Source organism: Elaeis guineensis, chromosome 1 (genome assembly GCF_000442705.2).
Source record: "Elaeis guineensis isolate ETL-2024a chromosome 1, EG11, whole genome shotgun sequence".
Classification (NCBI taxonomy): Eukaryota; Viridiplantae; Streptophyta; class Magnoliopsida; order Arecales; family Arecaceae; genus Elaeis; species Elaeis guineensis.
The window spans coordinates 145,414,851-145,428,531 of record NC_025993.2 but is presented as its reverse complement, the minus strand read 5'-3'; the positions used below and the strand labels follow the sequence as shown (position 1 = coordinate 145,428,531).

The 13,681-nt window shown below is 38.3% G+C and overlaps 1 protein-coding gene across 3 annotated transcripts; it reads left to right on the top strand.

The window, feature by feature from the left end:
- The first annotated feature begins 6,695 nt into the window (after positions 1-6,695).
- On the top strand, positions 6,696-11,234 carry LOC105038963 (tRNase Z TRZ2, chloroplastic). 3 transcript variants are annotated; one of them, XR_830817.4, is made up of 8 exons: positions 6,696-7,197; positions 9,322-9,484; positions 9,560-9,630; positions 9,759-9,854; positions 9,939-10,052; positions 10,447-10,517; positions 10,635-10,703; positions 10,913-10,981. XR_830817.4 is itself a non-coding variant. In XM_010914908.4 (8 exons), the coding sequence occupies exons 1-8, from the start codon at positions 6,787-6,789 to the stop codon at positions 11,148-11,150; spliced, it is 1,089 nt and encodes a 362-aa protein (XP_010913210.1). In that variant the 5' UTR covers positions 6,697-6,786; the 3' UTR covers positions 11,151-11,234. The 3 variants fall into 3 exon arrangements, 2 of the variants coding, with proteins under 2 accessions (XP_073098962.1, XP_010913210.1); XM_010914908.4 differs by lacking the exon at positions 10,447-10,517 and adding an exon at positions 11,061-11,234 and having other exon boundaries at positions 6,697-7,197; positions 10,913-10,987; XM_073242861.1 differs by lacking the exons at positions 10,447-10,517; positions 10,635-10,703 and adding an exon at positions 11,061-11,234 and having other exon boundaries at positions 10,913-10,987.
- The last annotated feature ends 2,447 nt before the right edge of the window (positions 11,235-13,681 follow it).

The following is a 13,681-nucleotide window of genomic DNA, read 5'->3' as shown; positions in this document are numbered from 1 at the left end:
TTCAGATCCAACCAATGAAAGTGGTTGAGTTATCCTCAACGAAGATCCTATTTGCCCATAGCTTCTGTCTCACGCTAATGATGTTCGTCTAAGTGGCACGAAGCTTTGCTCTGGGGATGGATGGCTCAAAAAGAAATGAGCCTCCCGCAGTCAGCAGCCGGCATCCGAACTCTGGATGCAATAGCCTGCACAATCTCTGTCATTTCTAAATTGCCGTTGAAGTTAATCTTGACAAACCTCGAAGGAGGGGATCTCAAAAAATCAAAAGAATCCTTCAAATCACTACAGGTGTAACAAGGGAGTCCCAAGAACTTGGGGTAATAAGAGTCAGGCTAACAGTGTAGAAATGGTGGTACTCCGCATTTAAGCAACTGGTTCTCTCCAGCACTCGATGCACAGGTGCAACCTCGGCTTTGAAAATCAGATTGTTTCTGGATAGTCAAATCTGATAGATGACGTATGCCATCTTACCATCCTAAGGTGAACCCTCGGTCATGCTCCGACAGATCGCATCTAGAAGGGAGGAAGCCAAGGGCTACTGATCGTCCCCTAAGGTTAACCACCCACCATCTTTCAAATCAAACTCATCTTCAAACAACGAAGTAGGGCATGCTTCATCAACTCATCCTCTAAGCCATAGACCGATAGACAATCGGAAGCTCCATGCCTTTATCCTTGAGAAGTCTCTAAGTTAAAAGTCGATCCCAGATAACTTTCCAAAGAAAAAGTCTAATCTTGAGATGAGCAGTCACTCTCTAGATCCAAGCAGTCTCGATCCTTTTATCTGGCACTGGCCTGCTTATCTCAACGAGATCCCTTACAAGAATCTTAGAGTAGCATGACCAATCCCACACCCTTAAGTCCTGATTCCGATAGACAGAAATCGGGATAGCAAGAATCTTATCAACAAACTGACCACCAAAAAGATGGATGAGATCTCTTTCACTATTGCTATCACCATCATCATGTTTATTTTTAAAATAATTAATTTTAAAAAATACATTTATATTTTTAAAATTTTAAAATAATAATAAATTTTATTTTTATTTTTTTAAAAGATAAAAAAATAAAAATGATACCAAATAGCATCTTCATATTTATCTTGTCCATCGAACTAGTTCTCGCAAGTTACACCAACCCTTTACGAATGTAGTGGAGAAGTTTTAGAGAAGTCAAAACTTTGAGCTCGAGAATGGCATTTTTGGCTCAAACCTACCATTTTCCCCAGGCACTTGAAATATATAGATTTGAATGGGATTTTTTTTAATGATGAGGTATGAGTTAGTCTAGACTAGTTAGGCTCTATGATTTGACAAGCCACGGTAAGTTGAGCAAATTTTTAAAATCTATATAGCAATCGCATCACAAACGATATAGTCCGGTATTGGTTCAGATGATTAGAGTAACTGCACGGCTTCTTGGTGAAAGAACAAATTAAAATGATGAAAAGAAAAATAGAAAGCATAACATGCTTAGTATTTGTAATATTATCATTTTTCATGACCTTTTTACTTCACTATCTCATTCATTGGAGTCCTAACTATATCCTAGATATCTCGTTTTGATGAACATATAAATATGAATTTGTATAAAAATAAATAAATTTGATATAGATTTTTTTAAAATTATGTAGTACTGAGTTATAGATAATTTAGACATGCTTCTCCGATACCAGCACCCCATTCCCTCTACAATGTACCCAAAGATAGCATTTAGCGATCCAAATGAGATCATCGATAATCTTAGATTATGACGTTTGGTAAGCCATGGTCTAGCAATTGAAGATCCTCGAGTATCCTAGAGTAATTTATTTGGTATTCTATGAAAATTCAAGGTTACTGGTGATATAATACCAAAACTATCCATAATATATTTCATAAAAATATATTTATTAATCATATATAATATATTATAAATAAAATATTACTATATTTATTAATATATTAATAATTAATAAATTCTATACTATATTTATTAGTTCTATAAATTATTAATCCTATAAAATATATTAATTACTATTATAGAATTAATATTTTTATTTTTATTTATAATATATTATTTATTAATATGAATATTTATTTTGATTAGAAAAATAAGGTAAATTGAAGTAATATATTAAATATTTTATTATATAAATATAAAATATAATAAGATACTTTTACTCTAATTTAAAACTATCATTGAATCATAATATGATTAATAATATATTATCATATAATATAGATCATAAATATAATATATAATATCAAATATAATATTATATTATATATATAATCTTGATATAATATATTAATAGTATATTGATATACCAATTTTTTTATTAGATTGAGAGATATTTTTATCTTTATATTTCAATCCAAAATTACTATTTCGGGTTGATCTTGGATTTTTGACTTTGAGGATGGATATTCCATCATTGGATTGGAGGATGATTCGAAATTGGGAGTGATTTGAAATCACTGCCACGTAGAATCACCATAATACAACCAAACACGATAATCTCATCACTTTCATTTATATTATCCTTGATCTTGAATGGATCCTTCATATTGGACGTAAGGGTGTAAATGGGTTAGATCGGACCAGATCATGAATGATCCCGATCCAATCTGATTCTTTGATCGGATCTTGATATTGGACCCAGATCCAGTCCAATAGAAGATCGGATTGGATTGGATTGGGTCTATGATCAAATTTTTTGATCCAACGAATCATTTGGATGAGATCAGGTCCATATATAACCTAGTCCCAATTCATAAAATATAGATCCAGTTCAGGTCTGAATCGGTTCTGGGTTAAACAGAAATAGCTGGTGACAGCAACTATTTATTTCAGAAATGGATCCAAAACATACAACTAAAACGCCAATTCTCAGCTGGTGATTCTCAATTAAAACATACAACTAAAACAATACTGACTGAAACTAATTAGACGTCAAATTACAGAAAAAATAAATGCACTGGTTTAGAGTGAAATGGGTCTAAAATCCACTCTCAACTTTTGTCATCATGAATGACCATTATTTCAGGACTGGAGGTCGCATATCAAACATCCTCCGCTTGGTTGGAGGAAACCTTAAATAAAGCATGAACCAGCAAGCATGCTGCCAAAAAAAAAAAAACATAGTGATAACAAATTCTGTCAGTGCTTTATATCAGGGATCACTAACAGGCCGCATTCGTTCATCTAGTGATGACTGATGACCCTTAGCCTCTACCATTTTTTGAGACTTTGCTTTCACCTGGAGGAGTCAAAATATTGTGGGTTGCATCAAATTACGTGTTAATACAGACAGATTGTACTAGAATAAAGTGTTAAAAAAGGAAGAACATAGATCACCTCCTGTCAGCTCCTTTTTTTATTGGTAAACTAGGGAGCCAGCGGCTATGCATTAAGGAAACTGAAAAGAGTACAGGTGTATGAGAAATTACATAAGAGTAACCAACCCAAAACCACCTGGAACAAACTATCCTTAAATGAACTAGCACACTGTACTTCAAAAAACTGGACAAAGAAAGGAATGAAGAACCAACAAAGTGTTAGTGTAACAGAAAAAGAACAAGTCTTTTAACACCAAACTTGCAGTACTGTTTCAGGAACTTGTATCTGTTGATGTCGGTTGAAATCAAAGTAGTAGCACCAGCGAGATGTTGATGTATCGGCATATTCATCAATGAAGCTTTGAACATGGATAAGTTCAAATATAGGAAGTATATGAAGAGCAATTTCCATCAAATAAGAAAAGGATAGAAGTCTACATACACCACTGAACATTGATGAAATGAATAGTCAGATTGGATGACTTGCTTTAGCAAAACTTCAGTAGTGAAGCAAGAGAATAACAACCCAATAGAGAGAATAAGGGAATCCTCTCGATACACATGAAATCCACAACTTGAATTAGCTGCATAGCTGAAAAGTAAAATTCTTCTCTTACAATATTAGGTTGAGGTCGGATCAGATCAGATTGGACCATTTATTTTAAGATCCAAAGTAACCAAAAATTTTTTTGTGGGTCGGATCGGATCCGAATTTAGTAAATTCAAACCCAATCTGAAAAATAAAATGGATTCAATTTTTAATCTCGATCTAGATTTATAGGTCCTTTAAAATGGTGTGGATCAGATCTAAACGGATTGGATTGGATCAGACTATGGGCCAGTCTGCCCCATTTGCAGTCTTAATTAGGCGCCCCCAAACAGTTTCAACCCTTTTTAAAAAAGATAAGTGCAATGCGCATCCAAAGTACTAGCAATTATAAGTAGATCGAAGCGGAGTTTTTTGTTTTGTTATTTTTATTTTATTTTATTATTAAAATTTTTATCTTATTTTGATTTTGTTAAGATTTGATGTCTCGAGATTCAGTCCACATTGAGTCCACAGCGAGGTCCGCGGCGAAAAACGGAGTCTAACGAGATCAAGATCACCCCAAACGAAGTTCGGATGGAGGAAATACGAGCTTTTGAAGTCGGCACGAGATTCGAAGTGGCGGAGGACCGCTGGCGGAGCGGCGGTGGCGCGGCCGCAGGTGGTGGCGCGCGGCCCAGGCGAGGCCAATGAGCGGGACGTGCGACCCAGGCGCACGGCCCAGGCGAGCGGACGGCCCAGGCGGGTGCGCGGCCCAAGCGGGCGCGCGGCCCAGCACGTGGTCGGGCGGGTGCGGCTCAGGCCCACGCGCGGGGGCCGGCCCAGGCCCAGGCTCCTTGCCTGGGCCTGTACCCCGGTCCATCGTGGATTGGACGATCCACGATTGGGCCTGTGGACCGCATGGGCGTTTCCCATGCGTTTCTAGCGGTCCACAGTACTATTCCGTGGACCAGTCACGATCAGACGGTCCAAGGAGTTTTCGGTGATAATCCAATGGTTCAGAAACTTGATTTGGGTTGATTAAGGAGTTCTAAACCTAATCTAAGTCATGTTTAACCCTTTAAAAGGGCCTGTACACAAGAATTGTGGTCAGGTGGTGATTCGATTTTTTGCTGAGGACGCCGCACGGAACCCGAGAAGAGAGAGAGAGGCCTGAGGCCGCTGAGAGAGAAGGAGCAGGTCTCTTGGACAGCAGACGTCAGGCACTTCAGAGGTTCAGGGGGTCTTCCAAGAGAGAGAGCTTTTGTGAGGAGAACTTCAGGAGAGAGAGAATTGGGTGTACAAAGGTTGAGGGTGAGGTCTCCTCCTGTAATTTTTTTTTTCATACTGAAGTTTGTATGCCCCGTGGAGGCGAGCCCTTTTTGTAGTTGATCCACGTATTTTGATTGTTTTGTTTTGTTTCTTCTTTCTTCCTACTGCATCGCGTGGTACTGAAAAGGTCTTGAAATGTGGTGTCCTGGCCAGACATCCACCCAACAGATTTTTCTTTTCCCAATTGTCCCAAACCCAATCGGATCCGATCTACTGCCTTCCAAATGCTATGGCTAGTTATATCTACATCTCTCTCGTTAGTTCTCAAGCTATCAGCCCCTGTTTCTGAACTCTAAACCCTAAGATTGTATTTGGTAGCTGGCAATCTATCCAGATTACTAAGAATTTAATATGGTTATCTGAATTATCATGTTTGGTATGCTTTTTGGGTTGGTAATCCTGAGTGCCTTGCAATCCAGATTACCTCCCAAGAGATAATTTAGATTACCAAGGGAATGGGTGGCTATTCAGATTACCACTACTTTCGTAATCTCATAATAAAATTTATAGGCGTAATTACCCTCATAAAAAATAATCAAACAAAACTCGAGAGCCAGCGGGTTGTCTCTGAGAGCCAGCAGCGAAGCTAGATGACGCGATGTTGGGTGCGAGCCTGGGAATGCCCTGGCGGCTCTCACACGTGGCAGACGAGAGCATCAGCCGACGAATCCTGTGAGGCCACCGGTGAAATCCATCGGTGAAGGAGAGGGGAGGGGTGTAGGTGAAATCACGCCGGTACTTCCACAAATCACAGTGGACCGACATGCTCTGTGATTTTTATTAAGGAGGGAAGGCGAGGGGACAGCGGTGGGGTCGGATTGCAGAGGGTGCAGAGGACAGTTGCGTGGGATGTGGGAGGCATTCGGGGTGGTGCCACAAGGGGTGGGGTGAAGGGGCGGGGACTCAAGTTTGCCGAGGTTGGGAAAGGGAAGGAGAGGGGATGACGGTGGGGCGAGGCCGCAGAGGGTGCAGGAGGCGGTTGCACGAGATGCAGGAGGTGCTCGGGATGGTGCGGGAGGGTGGGAGAAGGCAAGGATGGCTAGGGGGCAGTGCCGGAGGTGCGACGGTCAGGGGGCAGTGCTGGACGGGGGTAAGGGGAGGGGTGTGGCGTGCGGAGGAAAGGAGAAGAAAGAAAAAAAATAAAAAAAATTAAAAAAATAAAAATAAATATTAAAAGATAATAAAAAAGTTTAACTAATTTGATTATTTAATTAAAAATAATTTTTTTATATAATAATTTTTATTATTAAAAAAATTAAATAAATAGTTTAAAATGCTAAACTAATAATAAAGATTTTTTGAGAATTTGATGTTACATTACTGATAATTGATTGCCATACTAAATATATCAATTAAAATTTTTAATAATTTTATTATAATATTATCTATATATATCAAATATAATAATTAATATTATTAATAATTTATATAAATTATAAATAATTTAAATTATCAGATAATTTAAGTTATTATTCTGAAAATGCACCAAACGCAACCTAAATCTCCAAATTCTCGCGTTATCCATCCATAGCCTGAAATCTGTATGCCTCTCCTTGGAAATAATCTCTCTCCATGCCGTGCCGTTCGTAGAAGAAAAAAGATTTCCAAATGCCGATATCTCTTCCGAACCTCTCCACCTCCACCGCCCCCTTCCCTTCTCTCCTCCCCTCCCACCACTCCCCATTCGATCTTCCCTTCTCCTTCGCTCTCCGACCGCCCCCACTAACCGCCGCCGCCTCCGGCGACCGATGCCGCGCGCTCGCGGCGAAGAAGCCAGGATTCCTATCGGTGATAGACCGGGCCATGGCAGAGGAGGAGGAGTACCGGCGGGCGAGGGCGGAGGTTTGTCGTAAGGGCGTGGATGTGGAGGGCTACTTCATCGAGGGGGTCTCCGTGGGAGGGCACGAGACGTGCGTTGTGGTCCCCAGCCTCAACGCCGCCTTCGACATCGGGCGCTGCCCTCCGAGGGCTGTCCACCAGTACTTCCTCTTCATCACCCATGCTCATATCGATCACATCGTGAGCCCCTAGCCCTTCTTCTATGTGAAAATTTTCCAGTTGTTAGATTGCAAGAACACGGTTGTAGTTTTAGTTGTTTTTCTTTTTGAATTGGAACAGTGATAAAGATATATTTAGTAGAATCCCGAACTGAATGTATAGGTAAATCGAAAAGAAAGTAAGCAATAAATAAAAGGATCTCTCGCAAACTATGAGATAATTTTACCGCAATAATCATATGTCTAGCAGTTACCAAGGTAAAAGGACATGATAAGTTGGAACTTTGTATCCTTTGTGTTCATTTTTGGTCCTTGATCTCCATGTTCTATGTTGTGGCCATTGCCTATGAAAACCCGCTGATTCAAGCAGCACGATGCATTATTGAGCGTTCCTTACATCTTTTCGATGAGGTTATTGTACAGTTATTGGAACATGGGGGATGGAAGATCAAAGCAGAACGTGCCATGAGTTCCTTGTTAAGAAAATTCAGTAGGTGCTTTTTTTTTTAATTTCTCCAGCTTAGGAAGAAGACAGACTTTCTTGACATTGACAGATTGTCCTGAGCAAATGGTGCTATACAGCAGGTTAGAAAGAATTAACCTAGTATGTTAACATTGCATTCCAAAACCTCCTTTCTTTTGCACGATGGTAATCAAATTCCCATTAGGATATAAAAGACTTAATGGTAGGTCCACCTTTGTTCCCCCCATCTTTGAGCCTTCTCTTCTTGTTCAGATTATTGGAATACACCTTAATTGAGATCATGAAAACATTTGTTGTATTATCTCTCTTTTTTTTTAATGGTTTTTGCAGAAGATAATGCTGTTCATGGTTTATGGCTCTTATTTATAGGCCCCTAAACTATCACTTTTGTCATTGTAATAACAAAATAAATAAATACATAAATAAATAAATGTAGCAATTGGTGTTTCTGACATTTGGATAGAAGTACTCTCCAACATTCCAATCCTTGGACTAAACAGCCACAACTTCAGGTTAGATTTTGACTGTAAAAAGATAAATTAATAGAATAATCCACAATTGTGAGAAATGGACCTTCTATCATGCCCAAGGTAGCATTACTTATCTGTCTGATTTTAATTGGTGCATATGGTGCAATTCCATGCTACCATTGATTGGAAAGGTGGAGCCTATGGGGCAAGTATCCTCATGCATTTTTTTTTTTTTGGGAATGTTGGAAGGAGAAAAGCATAGTAATTTTTGGAAAACAAAAATTGAGAGAAGGATGATGCTTGGAAAGCGTTGTCCTTAGCAAATCTCTTTGGCTGGGTACTATTTTGCTTAAAATGTCTGTGAACCATTTCCCTTGCTTTGATCTGAATCTCCTCCCCACCCCCACCCCAATCTTTGTGGACCCTTCAACTCTTCCTAGATATCCTCCTAACATAGTCATTGTGAGCCTGTCTCATTGTGAGCCTATCTCAAATGGTTTCAACTCATTTCATATTCTTTGGTGATGAACCTACAGATATGCTCTTCCTTCTGGTATTTTGCTCATGATCTTTAGAAATGCTAGTCTTGTTGTTTTAATCCTGAGGAGTTCCTTTAAATTAACTATATTCTTTGATAAATTCCTTCTCCCAAGTTGGAAAGGCTGTTAATAAGGCCTTTGTCAAGAGACTTGCTATGAGACTTGGCTACCTTTTTCTCCCATTTATTGCAACTATCAACTAAATTTTTTTATTAGTATTGTTGCCAACATTCCTCCCACATTTTGTCTGCATAAATTCCTAGTTTTGACCCAAATCTAGCCTGGCCCAATGGGCATCGGGCTGCGTGGGCTCATTTCCAGCCCTATGTATATAGCCTTCTTTTTGTTGATAACATGTAGTTAGGATATCTATATGCCGGAAGCATCTTATTAAACTTTCACTACATAAAAGCCTTTTATTTGAGAAAAGCAGCGAGCCAGGCCGGTGCACCTTGCAACATGAACGGAGTACCCAATACCATTTGGAGAATATTTGATGATCGTATGGATTGAGATGGACCTCTGAACCATATTTTAACATGTTTCAGTTGCTGATTGGTTGAAAAAATAATTTTTATCTATCTTTTATCCTTTCCAGCTTGTGCAGTCACTGAATCGACAGTCTTATTTAGTTTTGGGCTATATGTTTACAGGGGGGTCTTCCACTGTATTTAGCAATTCGTGGCTTATACAGTTTAAAACCTCCAACAGTATTTGTGCCACCATGTATTAAAGAGGAAGTGGAGAAGCTACTCGAAATTCACCGGACCATGAGTCAAACTGAACTTGAACTTGAGTTAGTTGCACTTGATGTGGGTATGCTTTTTTTTTTAACTAGTTCCTCCTTATGTGTATGCCAGTTTCTTATTGTATATGATATTGTAACTTCAGGGGAGACTTATGAAATACGTAATGACGTTGTTGTCAGGCCATTCAGAACTCACCATGTTATACCCAGCCAGGTATGCTTCATTAAATCCACTAAAGGCAATCCGCTTTATCTGAGATAAACCAGTGTGGTTCTTTATTTTATCAATTATTGTTCATAAGTTCTGAATCTTGTTTCATGTGGTCTCCTGATGTGATCCAGGGATATGTCATTTATTCAGTGAGAAACAAACTAAGAAAACAGTATGCCCATTTGAAGGGCACTCAAATCAAGAAGTTGAAGCTCTCTGGTGTTGAGGTTTGCTATTCTGTCTGCCCTGATTACAAAATAATTTCTGAGCTTAGTCTTTGTGCAAAGATTCAGCCGAAGTTTGTTGATTAGATCACAGACACCAAATTATCTCCAGAGGTTGCCTATTCAGGAGAGACAATGTCTGATTTCATTCATGAACCACAAAATGCAGACGCTCTGAGAGCAAAAATTCTTATCACAGAGGTATCACTCTTTTCTTTTGTTCTCTTACTGCTCATTTGCTTATAGTGAAGTTTATTGCATGAGTGCTTGAAATAAATCTCCTTATACGTAGTTGGAGTCTTCATCTCAGAGAAGGCCAATGTGCAAGAAATGCTACTGCATTTTATAATGATGAATGCACGATCACCCAAAATTTTCAAGCAAGGAAAACTATGATATTGTTTAACATGTACAGGCCACACATACCTTATCGGACATTTAACACCTTTGCATCCTGTTGCCAGATACTGCACATTAGCACCTTAACACTGCTTATTGTATGGTTCAACTTCTTAAAGAATATTTAATATCATACAGCATGCATAAAAGTAACAAATTGTAGGACCACTGGTTGTCGAACCTATTTTCCCTGCAGATCTTGCAAGTTGCCTTCCACTCCCTTTCACAGCTGTGGGGGATGAGCAATTCTGTTGAAAGCTAAAAATTGTGAGTTTTGGCCAAGTGGAAATAGTTGGAGAATGTCATTTTGATTGGATTTCCAAGGTACTACTGTTCAAAATTTGAAAGATAAACCTCATTGTGAATTCATTATTGTTTTGACAGGCAACTTTCCTAGATGAAGAAAATGACATTGAACATGCACGAGAACATGGTCACATGCATTTCTTTGAGGTAACGGGTTATCACTTTCTTCATATTTTTTTCCCGAGTGACAATAAAGGCAGAAACCAAAATTAACCCAAGGGCATTTTCATTAGTATCATCTGTGTAGTTCTATCAGGGAGTTCTATAAGCTTGTACACTTCTTTTACGAAAGGCTGATAAGTATCATCAGTTATTTTTTCATGCTCTCAGAAAAAAAATTGATGCATATTTTGTAGGTTATGGAGCACGCTCAGTGGTTTCGCAACAAGGCTGTCCTACTTACCCACTTCTCTTCCAGATATAAGCTTGAGGTGGGCTACCGTTTCCTAACCCTTTTATCACCATGTCGCCACCTTAAGTAAATGACCATTTTAATATTCTCAGGATATCCGCCAAGCCATATCAAAGCTGCAACCAAAGCTCTCTCCAAAGGTTGTTGCCCTCACAGAAGGCTTCAAATCAAATTACTCGTAGTATACAACCATGTATGCATTCAGTATGAAAGTTACTGTAATTTTCCACGACTAATTCAATGTACATCTGATATTACAGTGCTTAGTATTCTGAACCTTTTGTTGTTGTTTCTGCACAACCCGCGACTGTTAGCATCACTATGTGCGTCATTTAACAGTGATAGTCTAAACAGTCGTTGCTTGTTGTGCACAGTCTGGGCTGCCCTATCGCTGGCTTAAGATGGCTGGAATCCGGAAAAGCAGCATGTGGGCAATTTTTTTTCCCGTCCCAGCAGAAATATTCATAGTAAAGATTTTATGTGGAAACAACATTGTACCATTTATTCCACAACCGAGCAGCCAGCCCTTCCCCACCCTTTTTTTGGGGTTTGGGGGGTGGTAAGGCATGGACTTCAACAATTGTTTTTGTCGTTGCCTTTTCTATTCTTGTAGAAAAAAAAATATCACTATTCTGCTGAAGAACAAAGACTTAATCATAGTTCATGCCTTATCATGGTGTTTCTCTACCGCTTGGTTAGAAGGATCAGTTTTATTCAATTCATGAATTTTCTTGGAGTCTAATGCATATGTGTCTATATGCATTGGGGTTCCATAACAGATAAATAGGAATTTCTATTCATACTTTCTGAAAAATAAAAAGGACTTCTGGACTTTTGGGGGTATTAGCCATTCGGTTTCTTTTAGAGAGGGATTCTCATCTATGGCATGGTTACTGCATATCTACTCCAATGCATATCATTGCATAACTATTGGGATGCACGGAGATCTAATAATTTGAAAGGAATGATATATCGATAAATAAATCCCTTACAAGTCCTAAAAGTATCCCCATTAAAAGTATTCATCATTTAGAGGAATTAATGGTGCGGCAAACCATTATTTAGATGATTCTACAAGATGAGCATATAAATTAGAGTCATTTTGTAATTTAGCTGAGGGATGGTTCTTTATCTTGATGATTACTACCAAGCAACACATGCATCTTTATGTTGCTTAAAATTCTTCTAGCATTTTTGAATATTTTTTTCCATGGGGTCAAAGATCTTCCTATGAATTTTTATCCATTAAAATTCTTCCACAAGCCTTACCATCTCAACATTTCATAATATTGTATGTGTGATTGCAATTTTTGGTCATGAGAAAACTAGTTCCATCATGTGTACATAAATTCTATTGAGCAATCCCATAATATTCTATCGACCTAAGGAAAGTATGCTTGGTCATGAGAAAATTAGTTCCATCATGTGTACATAAATTCTATTGAGTAATCTCATAATATTCTATCGACCTAAGGAAAGCATGCGGCACCCCTTACATTTTCATCTAGATGCTTGAATTGACAGTTATGTTCATCATGGATCAGGTACTATGCCAGAAAACCCGGATTGAAAATATGAATGAAGATGTTCAAATTTGCTTTTATCAAGCAAAATTTTCCTATGTAATAGAAGTATTATAATATGTGATTGCATTCCAAGAAGCTCAATATGAAGAATATAGAAATGTAGTTAATTGGATGATTTCTTGGTTAGAATTAGATGAAGCTAACTCATTAGCCTCCGTCCGAAACAGTGGTTAAACTTTTTCTCTTATCGTAGTTCGTGGCTCATTTATAGATTAAAGACATATCACACTCTGATGATAAAGTCTAATTATATCATGCAAAATTGTCCAAACTAAAAACTCGAGCCCTTAGCCTACATGTAGCATATGCCATATACATCATATGAACCGTGTTCTTTTCCACTTAAATTTAGAGGAAGTTATAGATCACCCCCTATTTGTCATAAGCTAGTTCACCAAAAGATATGCAAATTGGTGATTGGCTTGGCACAAATAAAACTCAAGCAACATCATCTTTCTCACCGTATTCAATCATATTTGGCATCAATCCAATTACCACATCCTAGGCAAATCGAGCAGTGATCTTTAGCGGGTGATCCACAAAAATACTCCTTAAATTCTGGACCCCGTGTGAATTGGATGCATATTTACATCCTTCATGTAAAATCATAGAAAAATCTAGCTAATAACATCTTTGACGTGATGACAGTGACTAGCACTGGAATATGGAAACCAATCTTCTTTGTAATATTAAATGTTTATCATTCCCACGTACATCAAACTCCCCCACCGATCAACTCAAATATTCTTTATGCGCTTGTGATTATATAATTGCGTTTGCAAATATAGCACATACAAATCTCTATCCTCCCTTCCACACCATGCAGGACTTCTAAAACATGTACAAGTGTACAACCGCATTAGCAATGTAGCATAACATTTCAAATCCTGTGACACCCCTCAAACTTGTTCGGTTGTCTCACTGTCAAGTTCCGATCATTTTATTACACTTTTATTTATGATTATCACTTCTTCTGCATTACTTCTAAAAGATGGCTTAGTTGCTGTATTAATTTTCTGTATCTTTCTTTGTTGTGCTTTGGGTAGCTTGTTACCTTTGTTGTATTTAGGTATCACGGTATGTTGTATTCTCTATTGTTACTATTTTATTCTTTTTCGACAAGCAAA